Source organism: Macaca fascicularis, chromosome 12 (assembly GCF_037993035.2).
Source record: "Macaca fascicularis isolate 582-1 chromosome 12, T2T-MFA8v1.1".
In the NCBI taxonomy this organism is placed as follows: Eukaryota; Metazoa; Chordata; class Mammalia; order Primates; family Cercopithecidae; genus Macaca; species Macaca fascicularis.
Window position 1 is genome coordinate 52,784,577 of NC_088386.1, and position 20,411 is coordinate 52,804,987.

The window sequence follows — 20,411 nt, forward strand, 5'->3', positions numbered from 1 at the left end:
TTGTTCCACCAAGCAAAGAAGTGAAGGTTCTACCATTTATTAAGCACTCTGTGCCAGGCACCTAACTCTCTTCCTAACTCTAGGAGGCAGGTGGAAGTATTCACCTTAAAGAGGTGAGGAAATTGAGACTTAAAAGCATTAAGTAATTTTCCCAGAGATCCACAGTTAATGAAAGAAGAATTTGAGACTCAAACCCAAAACTACCTGGATTTAACACTCTTATTCTGCACCTACACCTAAAGAACCTCTGCTTTTTCCAAACTCTCATGTTGAGGGCCAATACAGTGGTTGAATTCAGACTACATTCAACATAATGTTAGGAAGATAATGCATTCTGGATAGACTAGTAGGAAAATTGGAGTGCAGAAAGAACACGAACATAAATGGTGGCAGAGGGGAGAGAGGTATGGGACAGGAATTATGTCCCCCTTGAGATTACTGTATACACTAAGCACAAAGCAGACTCTCCACAGAAACTACTTCAGCTGGCTGAGTGGTGACCACCATAGGAAGTGATTCCAGTCTTCGCTAACTGCTGACTAAAATATAGTTTCTATTCTCCATAATCAATATTATTAGTGAAGGCTCTGGAGACAGTTTGAATCTCCACTCTGCTACTGAGAAGTGGTATGAGCTTGAAAAGACTACTTCTCATCTTCAGCCTCTATTTCCTCATTTTTACATGAAGACTCATAAAAGCAGGTGCTACTTAGATTGTTTTAAGAACTGAATCAGATGATACATAAAGTGCTTTGAAAGGTGCTTGCCATATAACATGCTGTCGGTAAAGTTTGTGTGTGCTTGTGAGGCAGGAGAATAGGGTCTGGAGGCAAGAACCTTGAGGCCAATTCATGCCGACCTCCTGAAGTCGAATCAAGGAAAAACACCAAGGTCTGGGGGGCAGGGAATCTAAGACCAATTCCTGCTGACTTCCCAAAGCTGGATCAAAAGGAAAACACCTGGGTCTAGGGGCAGGGGATCGAAGGCCGAATAACACCCACTTCCTAAAGCTAAACCAGAAGGAAAATTCCATTTCCCCACATCCGAGTAAAAAAGGATCAAAGGCTACTCTCCCTACAGCCCTCCCCTTCCCCCACCTCTCAGAGGGAAAGGGAGGGTGCCTTGGACTGGCCAAGCAGGGACCTTCCCTTCATCTGCATAGGGCGCCAATTCACCTCAGCCTTTCATTAGCCAACCAAATCCTTCATCCAGATAAGGGGCATCCGATAGGGACCTCGAAAGGAGTACTCGCAACTCAGAAAACTTTGTAACCCGTTTGCTCCGGCCCACTCCCACCCTGTGGAGCGCTTTCTCGCTTTAATAAATCCCTGCTTGTGCTGCTTCGTTCATGTGTTTCGTTCCTTTGTTAGTGTGTTTTGTTCGATTCTTTGTTCAAACTACCTAGAACCTGGATAACTCACACTCACGGCCTTCCTTCCGGTAACCGCGAGAGGCAGTACAGTGGAGTGAGTGGCACAGCGTCCCCTCAGACTGCCCAGAGCAAACCCAAGGTGTCAACTGTCCTTGGGAAAGTTTCTTACCTTCTCTGTGTTGCCGATTCCTGAGAGCTTGCTTGGAGGTTCTAGCAGGGAGCGCAGCTGCTCGTATACCCTTGAGGGAAGACCGGCCCTCCTCTGTCGGGGATGGTCGTCCTCTTCCACAGAGAGCGCAGCTTCCGGGAGGGACGCACACGGAGAAGTGAGGGAGGAAGGGGACACCCGCCTAGCCAGCCGGATCAGCCGAATCAACCCTGGCAATTCATGGGGTGACAGATGTCGCAGCCAGATCGCCCTCACATCCAGTGTTGCAGATTTTTTTTTTTTTTTTTTTTTGGAGACGGAGTCTCGCTCTGTCGCCCAGGCTGGAGTGCAGTGGCCGGATCTCAGCTCACTGCAAGCTCCGCCTCCCGGGTTTACGCCATTCTCCTGTCTCAGCCTCCCGAGTAGCTGGGACTACAGGCGCCCGCCACCTCGCCCGGCTAGTTTTTTTGTATTTTTTAGTAGAGACGGGGTTTCCCTGGGTTAGCCAGGATGGGCTGGATCTCCTGACCTCGTGATCTGCCCGTCTCAGCTTCCCAAAGTGCTGGGATTACAGGCTTGAGCCACCGCGCCTGGCCCAGTGTTGCAGATTCTTAATAATCATACACACTCACAAGATTTTTTGTGAAGTCTGGGCTGGTATGTATATAATACTTACAATAGTGCCTGATACTCCCTTAGCCCTGAATAAGTGTTTAAAATAACATTCCTGGACAGTTTGTGTCACAGTATAAAGGGCAAATAATACTAGTTCCAGGATGCATCTTTGCTGAACCTAATCAAGCTCTGCCACCATGATCCAGGGAGGGCATCACTTAAGCCCTATTTGTGACTCTGTCCCAGGGCTTCCCTGCATCGGATAGCTATTCTGAAAAGCCTTCTACCTCCAGTACAAATGTACAGAGGACCAACTCTAAAAGTCGAACTTTCATGAAATGTAAGTTTAAAAAACAAACTTTTCTTTTTGTAGGTGCCCTGTCATGGCTGGTGGATTATTTTCTATTGACAAAAGTTACTTTTTTGAACTTGGAACATACGACCCTGGCCTTGATGTTTGGGGTGGAGAAAATATGGAGCTCTCATTCAAGGTATTACCAGGTGTTTCCCAAATTTTCTTTACAATAATGAGTTAATCAATTTAAATGGTTTGATTTTACTACTATGATCAGATATGTGACTGCCACTAAGAGGAAATTTCACAGAAATTTTAGGGTCTCTGGATTAATTTTTTCATATCTCAGATCGAATTTGGAGGAATCCATTGCTGTCGTGAAATTTATTAGCATTCCCTAGTCTTTCACAACACCATTTCTGCTTGTAAATATGGGGGAAATGACTTTCTGCCACTCAGAGTAAATGCTGTGGGAGTCATATGTGATACAGAATAACTCTTCTGGGACATCTGTCTAGTATGTTGGAAGGAATAGACTCAATCTGTATTGGATCATCTTAGAGAACACAAATGACAGAAGGACATAAAAATACCTCTAAAGCAGGTCACCAACAGGTCAGGTGTGCTCATAGTACAGCTCCTTTGGATACTTTATACCATCTATTATACAATCACCAATTAACTTCTGAGAAAGCCTTGGCAACAGCAGTAGTAGAGAGTGTCCAAAAAGTAATTGCTTTCCTATTGGGTGGGTGTTCTGTATGTAGGCAAAAGGGTATAATTTTGGAGCTGCTGATCAAGAAAAATGGTTTTGAGTTGTGTACCACAAGCCTTTTGGTTTTTCCCAAAATGAGAGTAGGGGAACGTGAACAAATGGACATCTACACTTCTTTCCCTGATTCAACCAAAACAAGAACTCATATTTTACAAAATGGGATTCTGTGAAGATTTATTTACAAATAAATAAAAAACTTATATTGCAGGTTAGGAAATGAAAAAACTACATTTCACTAATCCTAAAATGATCCACAGCAATACACAAAATTAAATAAGCCTGTTGAGTTTGATTTTCTATTTCAAAAGTGTGTTTGAAGTTGAGTATTACTTCAGGTAAGGGGATACAAGGTCGCCAGCCAGGTGGTTTCTTGTCATTGTTAAGTGCCCATGATTTGTGGATAATCATTTGATAATTGATGCTTATCATCAAATTCTTCCAGGTGTGGATGTGTGGTGGTGAAATTGAGATCATTCCCTGCTCCCGAGTGGGCCATATATTCAGAAATGACAATCCGTATTCTTTCCCCAAAGACCGGATGAAGACAGTAGAGCGGAACTTGGTGCGGGTTGCTGAGGTCTGGTTGGATGAGTATAAGGAGCTGTTCTATGGCCATGGAGACCACCTCATCGACCAAGGGCTAGATGTTGGCAACCTCACCCAGCAAAGGGAGCTGCGAAAGAAACTGAAGTGCAAAAGTTTCAAATGGTACTTGGAGAACGTCTTTCCTGACTTAAAGGCTCCCATTGTGAGAGCCAGTGGTGTGGTAAGTTCAAGTGACAATTTAAAATCTTACTCCATAAAAACAAAACACAAAATCTCTTTCAAAAATGTGTGGAAAGAATGAGTAATTACATCATAAATAAACATCAAGTATGAGCATAGATGGGACAAAGCATAGCTGAGAATTAAATATAGGTAAACTTAAGGAAGGCTACCAAGTGGTCATGTTCATTGATTAACTCAACAGATATCTATTGAATATCCATAGATCTGGGAGTATTTCAGACTTGGATTACAGGGCGATGAATGAAGCAGACTTGATCCCTTCCTTGTGGAGCTTAATTTGGGTAGGGAAGAAAGATTATAAACAAATAAGCAAGTCAAGTGTAAATACAAAATATAATAGCTCTCATTTAGGGAGCAGGCCACAGTTAATGAATTCTCAGAGTGGTAGAGAAATCCTCTCTGAGAAGGAGACTTTGTAACTCATGCCTAAAACACTAAGTGTCAGTCAGCCAAGCTCTAAAGAAGAGTGCTAGTCAGAGGGTGAAGGTCATGTAAAGCCCTCAGACAGGTGAGTGTTCTCCATCCAAGCACTGGAAAGAAGGCAAATGTTGTTGTCAGGGTGTGAAGGAGGGAAGAATGGCGCCAGAAGAAGGTGAAGAGGAAGGAAGGAGCCAGATCACACAGGTCCTTGTAACCAAAGTAAGGATTTTCTTTCTTTCTTTCCTTCCATCTTTCCTTCCTTGCTTCCTTCTTTCTTCTGAAAGTAGTGGGAAGTTACTGAGCAGAGTTAAGCAAGGGGGTGATAAGATTTAATTAGGATTTGTAAAGATTTCAAAGAGGGACTTAAAATTACAGAAAATATCAGAGAATAGCAGATAACATTCCAGGACATGAGAGATAGTATCCGAAGGGAAGAAGCTAAGCCAGATAAGGTGGCCAGAGTACAAGACTAAGAAAACATCAAGGAAGAGGAAAAGCTGGGGAAAAGCCATTTCAAACCCATTCTAGGAGTGAAGCTGCATTTGAAGAGGATGGTAAGACACGTGGGTTTAAATATGATTAGCCAAGCCTTCAGCTGGGGTTCTTTGCCTTTCATGCTTATTTCTAATCTTTTATTTCCAATTTGATTTGACTTATAACTATCCCCAGTGTTTTTGTTTTATTTCAGCTTCCTTTTTCTTCATCCAAGAAATTATTTTAAAATGTGACCATTAGTTATCCTGCCCTTTTAGGCCAAATTTTTTCAGTTCTTCTAGAGAGTGGGTTATACCATGCTTTCTATCTGGAAATTCTCCTGATAGCAAAAACTTATTATAATACTCCCCTTGAAAGTATTAGGGAAATCCAGGAAAGCTATGAAAGACAAGAAACTAGTCTTAAAAAGTGATTCTGTTTTTTAAAAAATTCAACTGATAAATAAGCATATGCGACCTCTTTTTAGGTAATGCACTATATTATAAAATTGCCATTTTTATAGGTCCAAATAGAATGGCAGCTAATTTAGGTGGCTCAACCTGGTAATTTATCAGACAGTTTGGATTTATATACACACTGTTCAAATGACAACATGTCAAATATAACTGTAAAATAAATTTACAATTTTTAATTTCAACCCCTGAGCAGAAAAAAAAAAGAAAGAAAGAAAGAAGGAATTCCCACTATTGTAATTTTTCCCATTCCAACAGCACAATCTCAGTAAGAGTAATACTGAACTTTAACCACCAGAGGGCACTAGAAAACTACGTTTTGGCTCCACTGGTAGGCTAACTTGTGTGAGTTCCTACGAAATTTCTGAAGAGCTCTCCTAATGAAACAGCCCTCTGCTGATGTCTCCGCTATAACATATCAAAATGCAGCAAGTAGTTTAAAAACTGATTTTAACAAATTCCTTCTATTTTCCTTTGTTGTTTCCTTGAACAAATTTCAGTGAAGATGTAGTTTGCTCCCTTCTGAAGCAACCAGCAGGGAGCGTTATTACCATTTTTTAAAAATTAGGACCTTTCTCCAGGTAATTTGGAGCAAATTAAGTAGATCATTATTTTAGATAGATAATCTTGGAAATTTCCAAGAAAATAAACTCCACAACTTCTTTTTGTATCTTGCTCCGTTTCACTTCTTTCAACCTTCACACGTAGATACTTAAATCCAGTGAAAGTTTTGTGTTTTGTAATAAGAACAAATATTTTCTTATTGAACCAACAATATTTGAAGCTAATAATCTCACCAATAATGTATTTTTACACTGGATTAAACTGCTGGCAAACAGTCTATAGCTCTGTTTCCCTTTTTTCAACCTCCATGTGTAGGAATTTAAATCCAGTGAAAGTTCGTGTTTTTTGTAATAAGAAGAAATATTTTCTTATTGAAACGACAATATTTGAAGCTAATAAAAGAATCTCACCAATAATGTATTTTTACACTGGATTAAACTGCTAGCAAATAGCCTAATGTTTAACAATTCTGTCATAAATTGTGGGGAATATCTACTTCCTAAATTGGAAAGTGAAATAATACAACATGGATAATTTGACATTTATACACTGCCTGATTTTTTTAAAGATTAAAATGGTTTACAGTAAAAACATGGATCAATTATTTTTCAATAAAAAGGAAAAATTCTAAAAATGGTTAATAATGAAATGAAGAATAACAATTCCAAAGCACTTCAGAGACGATGTCTATATGAAGAAAAGTATTAGGTTGGTGTAAAAGTTCCTTCAGTGGCAAAAACCGCAATTAAATAGTTTCCTTGGTAATTCCTAAGAAGAAGGGAAAAAAAAAAAACATCCTCAGGTCAAGTGAGAGAGGGGCATGTAAGGGACAGAAAATTTTATCTTTCTTTCCAATGCTTTTCGGTTCTTGGAGGGATTATACAAAATAAACACAAATATCAGTTAACCAGGGGGTTCTCAAACACTGTCCTGACCAATGTTACTTGTGCTGTCTCAGAGTTCCATGGTCAAGTACATTTGAGAAACATTCGTACAACATTCTGAGCAGCAAGCTGAACATACACACCCTGAAGATTTTGAGAAGTTCTGGAGTAGAACCACCTGTTCAGCTCTGTGGAAACCTGCATTTTCCAAATTTGTTTGAAGATAGAATATTTCTGCATGATCCACAAATATAGGAGCTTATATAATATTTATCTGTGCTGAAGTACAGAGAGCAACTGCAGCATGCTTTCCTTCTTTTAAGCCCCGAGATTATTCTACCGTCACGTCTTTCTATTCACCTTCCTCTCTGAAGTTCAGGGCTGGGACTGGGGGGCACTAAATCCTTCTGTGCCTTGTGATGCCCACGTTTACTAACAGCGAGCTGTCTCTCCCATATTTGTCATTTTAAATTGCAAATAGAGCTTTCTCTGAGGATTTTTGATAGAGATGCCATCCTTCCATAGTTGCTTTGTTTCTGTCCGTGCCAGGCACCTCAGAAGTCATTATCAACCTGGTACTATTTTTAGCGTTTGTTTCTATGCCTTGAAAGTCTGTGATGGTTCCTGTCCAAAGCAGGTGGTGTAAATATTCATCTCAAACCCAAATGAAGTCTGGTGTAAAGTTTCAGATTCTCAAGGAGAATCCAGCTTCCTTGTTTTCTCCCTGTGCTAACGGGCAAATTGTTTTTCCTAGTGCAGCATTCAACTGAAGGTCTGTTTTTCCGCTGTTACGTGGAAGACCTGAATTCCAGCTTTTTGGCTTACCCACGCCTCTGTTTTTCTTCCATCCATATGAAGGAGCAAGTCTTTCTTGCCAACCTTTGCATGGTTCCCTGTAGCCTTTAATTTTTTCTGCGTATTCTGATCCCTGAAGATGTCCTTTACTTTCTTGTCCACTAAGCTAAGCATGTAAAAGTGAGGACCAATGTACTGAGCGCCCTTTTATGAAGTCTGGCAACTCTGTAAGCATCCAGCCGCCATCAGTGCAGCACCCTGAGTTAGAGCTCTTTGTTAGGCATCATAGAACCGGAAAGGCACAAATAGTGTCCCTGGCAACAAAGACTTCAGCTCCTCCCAGCTCAGGAGGCTTTCCCGGGACATGTCATATAGATTCGGCTCTGCACAGCTGTTCTAGAAATCTGAAAACCCTAAGTTGCACTGTTAACCCATCATCTTGTTAGCCCTGCCCAGGATGTCAAAGGAGGAAAGGAAATCAACATTTTTCTGCAATAAATGGTGACTTAAAGAAAGCTACCTCCATATTTGACCCTGTAAATCCATTAAAAACCTGGGGGCCTGCCAGAAAGTGCCTTTATGCTTGGCTCTAGATTAGCTTTCGTGACTTTCCTATAATGAATTGTAGCTCGCTTGAGTCATTAAGGAGATTCTGACAGGGAATCAGCTGGAATCTGCTGTTCTTTGAAGGACTCAATTTATCTATGATTCAGTGCTTAAGCAGTCAAAAGCCTTGAAGGGGTCAGTCAGGGAACATAGCTCATAACTCTTATATGTGCATTGACTTTCAGTATCTGCATTAGATAAACTTAAGACCAGAAAATAACTACTTTTCTTGCCACCTTTGCTCATTTGTTATTTAGCATTCCAGGCAAAGGTTAATTAAAAGTTTCTGTGTGTTGGCTCTATGGCTGATCACAGGCCAAAATTAACAGATTGAAGCTGTACTATTACAAGATTACATTATGTCTCTGTTAGAGACAGCAACCAATAAAACTGGATAGTGCTAAGTAATGTTAAGCTATTAACTATCTTTTAACCTTATTATAGTTTTATATTCTGTATTTTCTAAATGTGTCTGAATGTCTTGTTCTACTTTAAATTGTTTTTTAATTCCTGTTTCGTATTTTGCTTCTTAGCTTATTAATGTGGCTTTGGGTAAATGCATTTCCATTGAAAACACTACAGTCATTCTGGAAGATTGCGATGGGAGCAAAGAGGTAGGCTAAACTGTTTTCTATCTCATGGTAGCTGACAGGTGCAGGGTATGACACATTCATTGCTCAATTGAGAAATTCATCTTTCCCCAATAGAAAAATAATTTTCTAAATTTCTTTGTAATTAGAGAATCCACCACTAAACACAAAGACAGTTACTGGGGGAATAAAGGTGTGGGTCCTGCACTCAACTCACTGGATCCAGAAAGAATACAGTCCTGCCACCATCACTTGCCAAAGCATATTAACTTCTGCAGATTCATTAACCTTTGGGTAAATGGTAGTAATAATCATGCCTACTTCTAGAACTGGTGTGAGGCTGGAGTTAGGTAATACCTATGAAGCCTGCAGAACAATACCTAATGCTTAGTGCTCTGTAAATGTTTGCTGTAATAATAATAAAGATAAAAATGTAAAAAATGCGTAACATAGATAAAGATACTAAAGAGAGAACATATTTCTAAATAATCATTCTAAGGAAGCGGTCTTCTTCTCTGATTCCATTCCCCTTTCCCCTCATTCTCCCGCATTTTAAGGGAATAATGGAAATAACCAAATCCATGATCCATGGTAGAAACGTCTATAGGAAAACTCCACAAACTCAGAGCGAAATGGTTAGTAGAGGGAGTAGGGCCAGGAAGCAGGGAATAGAGACTCCTTCCACAGTGCTGGAGGTGAGCTCTGAGTGATTACACTTCCCTCACTAACATACATTCCCTAACAGTTCTGTGTTTGTGGAAACAGTTATTGGTTTGAGTGGCAAGTAGGACTCAGAGGAAAATAGATTCATGAGTAGAAATCAGTTCCCAAAATTGCAGATTGTTCTTTGGTACAGAGATTATTTTGCGATGGTAATCTAGGCTTGTCAAGTCTTACATCTTTGCTTTGACTTCAAGATACTGTTTATATTTTTTGGTGCATCCCATCTCTACCTCTTAACTCAAAGCTGCTACTAGAAGAAAAGGTATCTCTGTTGCTATATTTAGCTATGAATTGTAAACCTGAAGCCAAGGCCACTCTTTTTTAATTAGGAAAGAAAGGAGTCAAAGGGAAGTGAAAAAGTGTTAAAACCCATTAAAAGAAATAACTTTCAGTTACTAACAAAGAGGAAATAAAGTCATAAATTGTAAAAACAAAACCACAGTTATTTCACATTATATAAAAGGAAAAGTATTAAATAATGCATTTTTTTTTTTTTTTTTTTTGGAGGGGGGAATGATCATTGCAGGGACTTTTTGTGCCGGAGTAACCAGTATTTTATCTGAAAACCCAAGTTCTATTCTTGATGACCATTGAGTCTTTCTCAATTGGATGCTGGGAGGCAAAAGTATAAATTATTCAGCCTTCACCTTCCACAAAGCCCCAGCATCTTTTAGTCTCGTTGCTCATTTTTAGCTTCTGCCTCTCATAGTTTGCTTGGGTAATAAAAAGTAAAGAAATGTGGAGGAAGTTAACTCATTTTCGGCAGAATAAATGAGGCTTAATACCAAGCCAATGACTACAACATTCATCCAAAAAGGCTCAACAAGAATAAGACCCTTAGATTGAATCATCCAGCTCTATCCCTTTACCTTCTACCTAAAATATCTCCTTGGTTATTAACCTTTCAAGCAGTTGAGACATATTTTTCCAAGGTAACATCTAGCTTCTCTTAGTAGCACATAACTTCCTTATATTATGCCATACTTCCATGCTTCCTACATGTTAATGTTCACACAAATCACCTAGGGAGTTTGCTACACTGCAGATTCTGAATCAGTAGGTCCGTGATGTGGTTGAGACTCAGCACTTCTAACTAGCTCCCAGGTGATGTGGATGTTGGTCCAAGGACCACCATTCCAATGTCAAGTTCCAACACAATGACTTTGATCTAACCTGATAATCAAAGTTGAACTTCAGTTACAATACAAATGATTCATGAGGTAAAGGTTTAGATAGATTTTACCAGAAGCCTATTTTTTCAAATATGTTTATGTTAGTACAAAACAATAAATTTCCCACAGACCCAGAGCATTAGAGTAAATTGACCAGGCAGATAATACTAGGTTGTAAACAACTGAAGAAAAATATTTAAGGTTAAAAACGTAGTTTCATTACCAGAATTGGTGCTTATTTTAGACACTGGCAACTTCTCCAAGAGCAGTTTCTATGAACTGGGGGATGCCAACCTGGTAGCAACCTGATGATTCCTCGTGCTAGTAGCAAAGAAAGACTTCCACCTTTTCCACAATTGGACAAAGCCTTTATGATAGTTTTATACAAGGAAGCATCAAAAATCCACCCAAGAAATTTAGGGCTGTGACTGTTATCTCCCTATAGCCACCCGTGGTTTAGAACCTTAATCATGTGGTAGACTGAACATTCCAATTCTTTAAGCACCAGGCTTGTTTGGGATTCAGAACACTGAAATGACATCCATATGCAGACAGAACTAATTGCACTAAATAATTTTATTATTGTAACTAACATTTATTGAAGGCTTATTGGGTGCTAAACACTTGATAGTCATTACCCCAACCCTCTGAGATAGATACAATCGCTGTCCAACTTAAAAATTAGAAAAATAAGATTAGACAGGGTAAATAATATGCCCATACTATCAGAATTACAAATGATAATACCAGGACTTGAATCTAAAATGACAGATCATAGTTCCTATATTCTTAACTATTGCTAACAAAAATGTTTGACAAAGCCCCTGCCTGTGTCTGCTGCCTAAAGTGACCCTTTATTCATTTCCCCCACAGCTTCAACAATTTAATTACACCTGGTTAAGACTTATTAAATGTGGAGAATGGTGTATAGCCCCCACCCCTGATAAAGGAGGCATAAGCCTGCACCCTTGTGATAACAGAAACAAAGAGCTAAAATGGCTGCATAAATCAACATCAGTCTTTCATCCAGAACTGGTAAGCAAAAGATTGGTACCTCTTCTTTACCACAAATATGACTTTTGATCAAATAGGACATAAAATTTTCATTATCAGCTTCCTCAGTCAGAAGTTTTGTGTGTTTGTGACAATGGGATTATGTAAAAGCTCACTCACAGAGATACATGGGTATCTTTTGAAAGTTGGCAAGTCCTTTTTTTTCTTTTTCAAAATTTATTTCAAATGAGTTATTTTAAATAGAAGTCACCAAGTTCTTGTAGTTACATTGCTATCATTTGCTTCAGTCAATCGACAACACCAAAAGTTAGGCTTAAAGGCTAGAACTGGTTCCCACTCGTTATCAGAAATGCTTATAAGGAGAGGATATGGGCAGCACAGGAAGCCGCATGTCTCCTACAAGTCCTGCACTTGAGAATGAATCTGGTTCCTCATTCTGCCCCCTTTCCATAGAAGGAGACTTTTCATCCCCTACGGTACCCAGAGACTGGGGCTTCTAACGGTCTGCTGGACCCAGCTTTCACCAGCTCGCTGGAGCCGCTTGTGTGTACATTTGCTAACTTTGCATTCAATCCTACCACATTGGTAGCTTGAAACTGGCCATATTGGGAGTATTTATACCACAGAAATTGGAAGATGTTACTGGATCAGGGATACTTTTCTGAAGGTCCAGTTATTCTATTTACCAGAACATTCCTGGTCTACTGTATTCATTCTCAAAAGTCCTCTCCATTTTTCCAAATTACATTTTAACAGAATATGGAGTCGTAAGCCTTGGTGTAGGAGCTTAAGGTTGGCGAGAATAGTCTCAGAACTGCCTTCTTAAATTTTCTACCATCTCTCTAGCAGGTAGCCACCAAATCTACTGTCTACAGTAAATATCTGGGTATTTGGAGACTCTCAGTTTGCCCAGGGCTGCCCCTAAAGTAAGCACCTTTTCTTCCTCGAGGTACCTCCGTTCCTTTTAACAACACAGCCAATGACTATTCTCTTCTCAACATTTTTCTTCCTACTCAAGGCCAAAACTGGGGCCTGAGTAATGTGTTCTCCAGCCTTTCTCCCATTAGATCCTCTCTGTTGTATTTCAATTCTTTCTGGACAGTCTTTTTCTCTTTAGTAATAATGGTTATTATTGAGTTATTCAGAAAGATTAGGAATTATTAGCATATATGCTGCTAATTTTATTTTTGCATAGTGTTAGGAAATCCATATACATGCAGTGTAGTGAATAACTTACATCTTACCTTCTCCCTGTGCCAAAGTCAGGAGGGAGGGAAGGAGAAAGGGGGAGTGGGATAAGGAGAGAAAGAGAGAAAGTGAGTAAGAGAGAGAGAGAATATGAATAAGAACGAGAACTAAAACACATTCTTCATCTCCAGAATTGAATCTTGGGAAAGAGTTCAAGCATAGCAATTTCTCTTAAGCAGTAAGCTGATTTGGTAAAGGAGGTAATTTAGTTAAGATAGCAAAAATTGGAAAACCTTTTCCCTACCTTGTTGGTACCTATGACTTTGTGACATTTGACACAGCTGCCTTCTGTCTTGGGTTTCCTTTTTGATGTTACCAAATGTCCTGGAGATTAGTAGCTTGGTGATCAGCTTTCTTCTTTTTTCAGTTTTTCAGTAGTTTTCATGCTATACCTCCTAGGTCCCCCAGTACATGTAAGTCTTAAACAACAAGAGAAGTATAAAATGAGACTTCTTTACAAATCCTTGACAATATTCAAGCATCATATTTCCAAAATCCTGCAAAGGTGACGATACTTTTGAGGAACAATCTTTAAAATAAATTATTATGAAAGTCACCCCTTTTTGATAACTTATTAAGGTTTAAAAACAACATGTGTAATTAAGATCGTCTTTGTCATAGTCATAAGTAATTGAGAGAATTTATAGATAAAAAAATATATAAGCCATTAGTAAGTTCTATGTAATTTATCTATCATTTCTAGGATATTCACTAAATATTAAGCAATAATAGAACTTTATTTAATATTTGGACATCAGTTGTTATGAATTGTCAGAGATTATGGTAAAGAGCTCACAAATAAAATACATCACTTCCAGAATTTTGTAATCCAAATTCACAAAGACACCTACTTTAAAAATTAATTAACTTTTTGTTGCGGTATGTATTTTTTCTTTACCGTCAATGAAGTAGTTATCATCTATCAAATCCAATAAATGTCATCTGTAATGTTTTCTCTTTAAAGAGTATATAGTTCTCAGCCACATCATCAAAAAATTTTTATTTTGCCTCCTGAGGACTTAAAAGTCTTATAGCTTGGAGGAGGATGATTACTTAGTCTGAGACAGAGACAAATTTAATACTTTTCAAAGTCTGTGTTTATGTTAATAATTTAGTTCAGAAGAGTTCTTAAAAATCAAAAATATAACTGCCTGTCAGTTTTTTTAAATTGGTTTTCATTTCTTTATATCGCAGTTACCAAATTCAACCTCATTCCCAGATCCTCTTTCTCTCCAGGTGAATCACATTGTTTTTGAAAACAATCAGCAATTATTATGCTTGGAAGGAAATTTTTCTCAAAAGATCCTGAAAGTAGCTGTCTGTGACCCAGTGAAGCCATATCAAAAGTGGAAATTTGAAAAATATTATGAAGCCTGAAATGGAACTGATGTTTTTATATAGTAAATGCATTAAATACTGTGAAAATAACACTGAACTTGTTAACTGTATTTCTCAGCGGTAGTTTAAATTTTCAATTTTAATAGAATTTGAATGGAAGATTTTTTATAAATCACAATATTTGGAATACCAAAAGATAACTCAGGAAAACAGTCCAACATTGGACTGAAGTCCTTCTTCAGAACTGGGTGGCCTTTTGAATTGCCTGCTTTCCACCCTGTGCTAGAACTCATCCTGCAAATTTCCCTATGAAGCTAACAAGTAACCGGAAATGAAGACAGAAGGACTTGAGAAAGCATGAGGGTATTCCCAATGACTGTGTTTGACAATAATCAGCTCTTCTGGCCCACAAGTAGGAATGATCAACGAGAACTTAACTTAGTCCTTTATTTGGAGATTTTTTCATCAAACAAAAATTTCTTGAGTTCTTATGGCTAGAAGACCTCGGATGCCCACAGCTATCACGTTTGTGAAATCCCTCCAGACTACATGCATACTTACCTAACAGTTTGAAATGGGATTGATCTACTGCCGGTAACCCTGCTTGATGGCAGCATTTTGATCTAAATTACATAATGGTTTTTCCCTATCTGAATCAGTGGAAAAAAATTTAAGTGAGGAAGAAGAGGGCTTCAAATGCTTATTTAATTCTAGGTATGAACACTGTTTCAGCTCATTTTGTGCTTTTAAAACTACAATTTTAAAGATTTGCAATACCAATAACTTCCTAGATTCATGTGGATTTTTTTAAAGGCAATGAAAAAAGGCTGGATTATAACACACTGTAGTAACCAAAAATGCATTTAAGCATTGAATGCACTCTAGTGCAGGGCCAAATAAGAGGAGTTGAAATGAGTAAAGCAGAAATAGAACTGCTGAAAGTTTCTTTTATATAAAAATAATAAAATATGACTTTAGATATAGTAGCAGTCACAGGAATGAAATATGCTAAAAATGGGCTCTAAAATATTTCAGAGTGAAAGTAAAGTGAAGGAAACACCATGAAACGGGAAAGGAGTGAGGTAAACAAGTCTTAGGAAGAGAGTTAAGAAAAAATTCCCCTGGACTTAACCAGAGAAGGAAGGGGATCTGGTATCTCTATGAAGGAAAAAAGTAAAGCCCTCAGTGTGAACCCAGTGAAAACACTGAAAATTTGGGAAAAGTTAAATACTGATTTCATCCAAATAAAGCCTCTAATCTTAAGTATACCAATACATTGACATACCAGAAGAGGCCTTAGAAATCAGGATAGCCTTTGCATTTATTTCATTAAGAAAACTGATGCTGAAAGGACAAATTACCTAAAAATCTTAAAACCCAGGCAAGTCAGTCAAAGAATCAAGATTAGAATTCAGGTTTCCAGAGACAGGGCTCATTCTGCTGCCTCAGGTCACTGGCTGGCCTGAACAAATCTGCTTCACAGAATTCCTTAGAAAGAGGTACACAAATTTCTTTGCTGGGATTGGGTCCCTGGAGGACAACCATACTATATTCTTGTTAATATTTTTTTTTTAAGTTAAACCTTGGTTCAGTTGAGATGAAGGTGAAACTAGATATATTTCATTCTGACTTCTAGTTTAACATTTAATTTCAACTTCTAGTGAGTTAACGTAAAATCAAAACTATAAGAATGGGAAAAAGAACTATTTCTGCACATTTGTAACATATTTAAGATGTTTTCTTCAAATAATTGAAAATTGTAGATGAGTAAGAGAATGACTAGAAAATGAGATACAGTTATATGACACATAATGATGTTTTAGTCAACAATGAACCACATATTTGACATTGGTCCCAAAAGATTATATTAATAGTATGGTATCTTTACTCTACTTTTTCTATGTTTAGATATGTTTAGATACACAAATACTCACCATGATGTTAAGATAGCCTACAGTATTCAATACAGTAACATGTACAAGTTTGTAGCCTAGAAGCAACAGGGATTCCATATAGCCTAGGTGTGTAGCTGGCTACCTACACCATCTAGGTTTGTGTAAGTACACTCTGATGTTCACACAATGATGAAATTGCCTAATGACACATTTCTCAGAATGTATTTGTGTCATTAAATGATGCATGACTGTAATTCTTTTCAAAACAGAGCCATATGGGGCAAGGGGGGTCGGGGGACACAAGTCAGTTGCCAAAAGACTAATTGAGTTAGTGACACACTGAATATGCTAGGTGCTTCACGTAATTCTTCTTGTAACTAAAAAATGTTCAGAGGCTTTTTCCCCCCGGGTATATAGGCTCTCTTTTTATCCAAAAATACTTTCCACAAAGAAGTCAACTCTGTTCTGAAAAAAAAATGAATTGTGTTTTGAATACACTCATCTTTGGGTATATCAGCTAAAGGAAGTTGGATTTTTTTCCTTAACAGAACCTTCTGCAGTCCTCTCAGTTCACATCCTTTCTGACTTTACCTTGACCAACTTATTATATAAAGCTATATTTAAATCTCTATTGTCAATATGACAAAGGATTGTTTTCAAACATCACAAATTTGTTCTTGGATAGAATTTTATACATTGCTTTTGTCATATATTTGCTGTTACTCTAAGAAGCAAGGAACTGATCACTAGTTGGGAATTTATATGGGCCTAAACTTGAGTGTATTGATTTATTATGAAATCCACTACCAACATTTTCTCAAGCAGAACCTTCTAAATTTTTTTCAGGAGACTGGAATAAAGGTATAAATGCTACTCGATCTTCTGGTACTTCTAATGATAAACCTTTGGATGAGACAGGTACTAATCAGTACTGAATTCTTCAATAGGAGACTGTGTTATAGGAGCTACAGATTTTTCCCTGAATTAGGTTAGGTCATTCCCTTTTCTTTTTTTTAAAAAAAAAAAGTCTATGCATCTTGTGACCTTGAATACAAGGGTGGTCTTGATAGTATTTGACAGGACTAACCAACTTACCAAGCCATCTAAGTGCTTCTGAGACTTTTCAGTTTGCACAATTTCTTTCTTTTTCAACAGTTACCCAGCGCTTCTGCCCTACTCTCTTGTAAGCTGACAGAGCTGTTGTTGGTACAACTGTGTTTTATCACCAGCATCAAATTTGCTTAATACTGCTTGCTGACATCCCCTCAGCTGTCACTCACAGCAAACCACCATGTGCGATGATCACAATGTATTATTAGCTTCCCCACACTAATTTGGAAACATTCTCTTAGATATTAAAACACCTTGCTTCTAGTATTAGTTTGGGACTGAAGAGGGGCAAAGATACCATTTACAGTGTATAGGAGTCCAATATTCCCAACCAACCTTGATTTCATGAATGGCTTGTAATTATTTTTAGTGGGCACTCATGCAATAGAATGAGGTTTAAACATACCAGAGAGTACCATCTTTCTTTGTTTTAACATCTCTGATTGAATTCCTATATTCAGAATACAAGAAAGAAATTTTACCAACCTGGCACAGTGGCTCACGCCTGTAATCCCAGCACTTTAGGAGGCCAAGGTGGGTGGATCATGAGGTCAGGAGTTCAAGACCAGCCTGGGTAACATGGTGAAACCCTATCTCTACTAAAAATACAAAAATTAGCTGGGCATGGTGGTGGAGGCCTGTAATCCCAGCTACTTGGGAGGCTGAGGCAGGAGAATTGCTTGAACCTGGGAGGTGGAGGTTGCAGTGAGCCGAGATTGTGCCACTGCACTGCAGCCTAGAAAACAGAGCAAGACTCCATCTAAAGGAGGAGGAGGAGGAGGAGGAGGAGGAGGAGGAGAAGAAGGAGGAGGAGGAGGAGGAGGAGGAGGAGGAGGAGGAGGAAGAAGAAGAAGAAGAAGAAGAAGAAGAAGAAGAAGAAGAAGAAGAAGAAGAATTATTTTTACCTCAGAAGAAAGCCCCAATCTTGGATTAAAAACGAAAAAATGACAATGGGTGATGGGAAAAAAGAAAGGAACTAATTATCATTGAGTATGTGTAGGCACTATTTGTATAGGCACTATATGTGTCCCCTCTCACTGATGGGTACAACTCATGAAGTGAGTCTCATTCTCCCTGTTATACGAAGAAGGATAACTCCCATATACAGATGAGGAATTTGGCAAATTGCCCAAGGTCATCCCACAAGTAAGAGACAAAGCCCAGTTTCCATTTTATCTGGCTCAAAAAAACATTTCTCTTACTATACCATGCTGCTATATAATTAATTTTCTTCTTTACATAAGGCTGTCATCTCAGGTGAGTGCATTTAAAAGTTTCTTGGTCTCAGATTACTGACGCCACAGTATTGAAATGAGATTGAATTAAACTTCTTTGGTCTCTTTTGGATGTTGCATAAACAGAAAAAAGAAACTAGGTCTCTCTGTGGTAACCAACTGATGGGTAGGTATAACCATGGCTACCCCCACATGTTTTGCTGTGATCTGTCTCTTTAACTTCGTGCAGAACCTATTCTCTTTCATCTCCTGGACCAAATATGAGAGAAGGAAGTGGACATGTGGAAGGTTCTTCCTCCGTGAATAATATTGAAACAGTTCCATATTCTGGAGAAATACCCATGGTTCATTGTCTCATGCCAAGATAGAATTCAGGACACAGACACACAAGAGGAGTGGGTCTAGGAGTGGAAAGTTTAATAGATAAAGAAGAAGAGAACAAGAAAGCTTACACATGTTGAGAAAGCGAGTTGCTCAAGAGAGGGTTTTCCACGTTTGGGGCAAGATTTGATGGATTTTATACAGAGGCTTGAGGAGGTGGTGATTGATTTACATAGAGCCCAGGGGATTGGTTTAACCAGGTGTACTATTTACACAGCCAGTGAAAAGACTGGCCCTCCCACCCTAATCTTTTATTATGCAAACGCAGCTTCTACCTGGCTGTCACCATGACCTTGCACACGTGGCTTTACTTGACTGGCACCATGACACCCACACACCTGGTGACAAGGAAAAGGGAGCGGGAATTGCCATATTCAATGTGCCTGGCTTCCAGGTACAGCTGCTAACTTTACATATGCGAGCCTCTAGCTTGCAACTTGATTTTTCAGGCTCCTTTTTGTTAGAAAACAAATGGTTTGGGGGCTGCTTTTTATTAAAGGAAAAATTCACCGAGAACTATTTTACCCTTTCTAATGGCCTAAAATAAATTTTTAATGACTCCTGTATTAATATTACCAACTCTCTTGATTCCTCCAACCTTTAAACAAAGCTAGCAGATTGCTCATCTTGAATAGAAATAAAAAGTTAAAAAGTTGGAGTCCTTTAAAACACAAACCATGACTTTTTATTTCTACTGATTGTGTAGATTGTCACTACTGTGTTTTGCAACAACTTTTGCACGGGTTACTCAATAGTTGCTACAAGACAATATGCCTTACAATCAGAAAAAATAATATTAGCCAGAGATATTGTACAAAATATTTATTTTTTGACAGTTTTGAATAAGCCATATGAAGTATTGTATATCCCTAATAAGGCTTAATGGATGGTATTCCAGGTGTTGGTGGTGTCTGTATCTCAAAGAAAGAAAAAAAATAACATCACACTAAACAGAATTAATGCCTCTGTTTTCAACCTAATGGAACAATAGTTATCATTTCAATTAGGGTCCCTTTGCAAGTTTATGTGATTCTTTGCTTTGTAAAAACACAAAACACAAGGGAAAATTCTCATTTTCCAGCAAATACAGCAACTTCTATTATGCTGAGTTTCTAATAATGAGTTGCCATCAAATAAGTAATAAATAATTTCTTTGAAAACAAGAGCTTTCTGTTTTATTATTGATTGACAGGTATTTACCAGTTTAAGGATATTGTCCATAAGTATCTATATAATAAAGCCTTTATATTAGATGTTAAATTAAAATTTTTGATAGCATGAATAGATTTTTAAGTGACCATTCAAAAACAGCAATTTTTGTAAATATACTGTATGTGTGTAGATGTGTATATATATATATGTTTGTCGATGCTTTGATCTGGATGCTTTGATATGTTTGTCGATGCTTTGATCTAAATATTTGTCGATGCTTTGATCTGGAAGAAAGAAATATCAAGAGTTTCTACTCACAACGTAAAGAAAATTAAATGTTTTT

General features: G+C 38.2%; 1 protein-coding gene across 3 annotated transcripts in view; it reads left to right on the plus strand.

Moving 5' to 3' along the window:
- GALNT5 (polypeptide N-acetylgalactosaminyltransferase 5) overlaps positions 1 to 20,411 on the plus strand; it is a 149,861-nt gene that overhangs the window by 40,109 nt on the left and 89,341 nt on the right. For 2 of the 3 annotated variants that reach the window (XM_065525506.2, XM_045367100.3), the window contains exons 6-9: positions 2,509 to 2,626; positions 3,648 to 3,971; positions 8,744 to 8,824; positions 11,569 to 11,730. In XM_065525506.2, the coding sequence (XP_065381578.1) occupies positions 2,509 to 2,626; positions 3,648 to 3,971; positions 8,744 to 8,824; positions 11,569 to 11,730 (685 nt within the window). Of the gene's footprint in view, positions 1 to 2,508; positions 2,627 to 3,647; positions 3,972 to 8,743; positions 8,825 to 11,568; positions 11,731 to 14,193; positions 17,226 to 20,411 lie in introns of those variants that run through there. The other variant, XM_005573219.5, reaches the window with a different exon arrangement.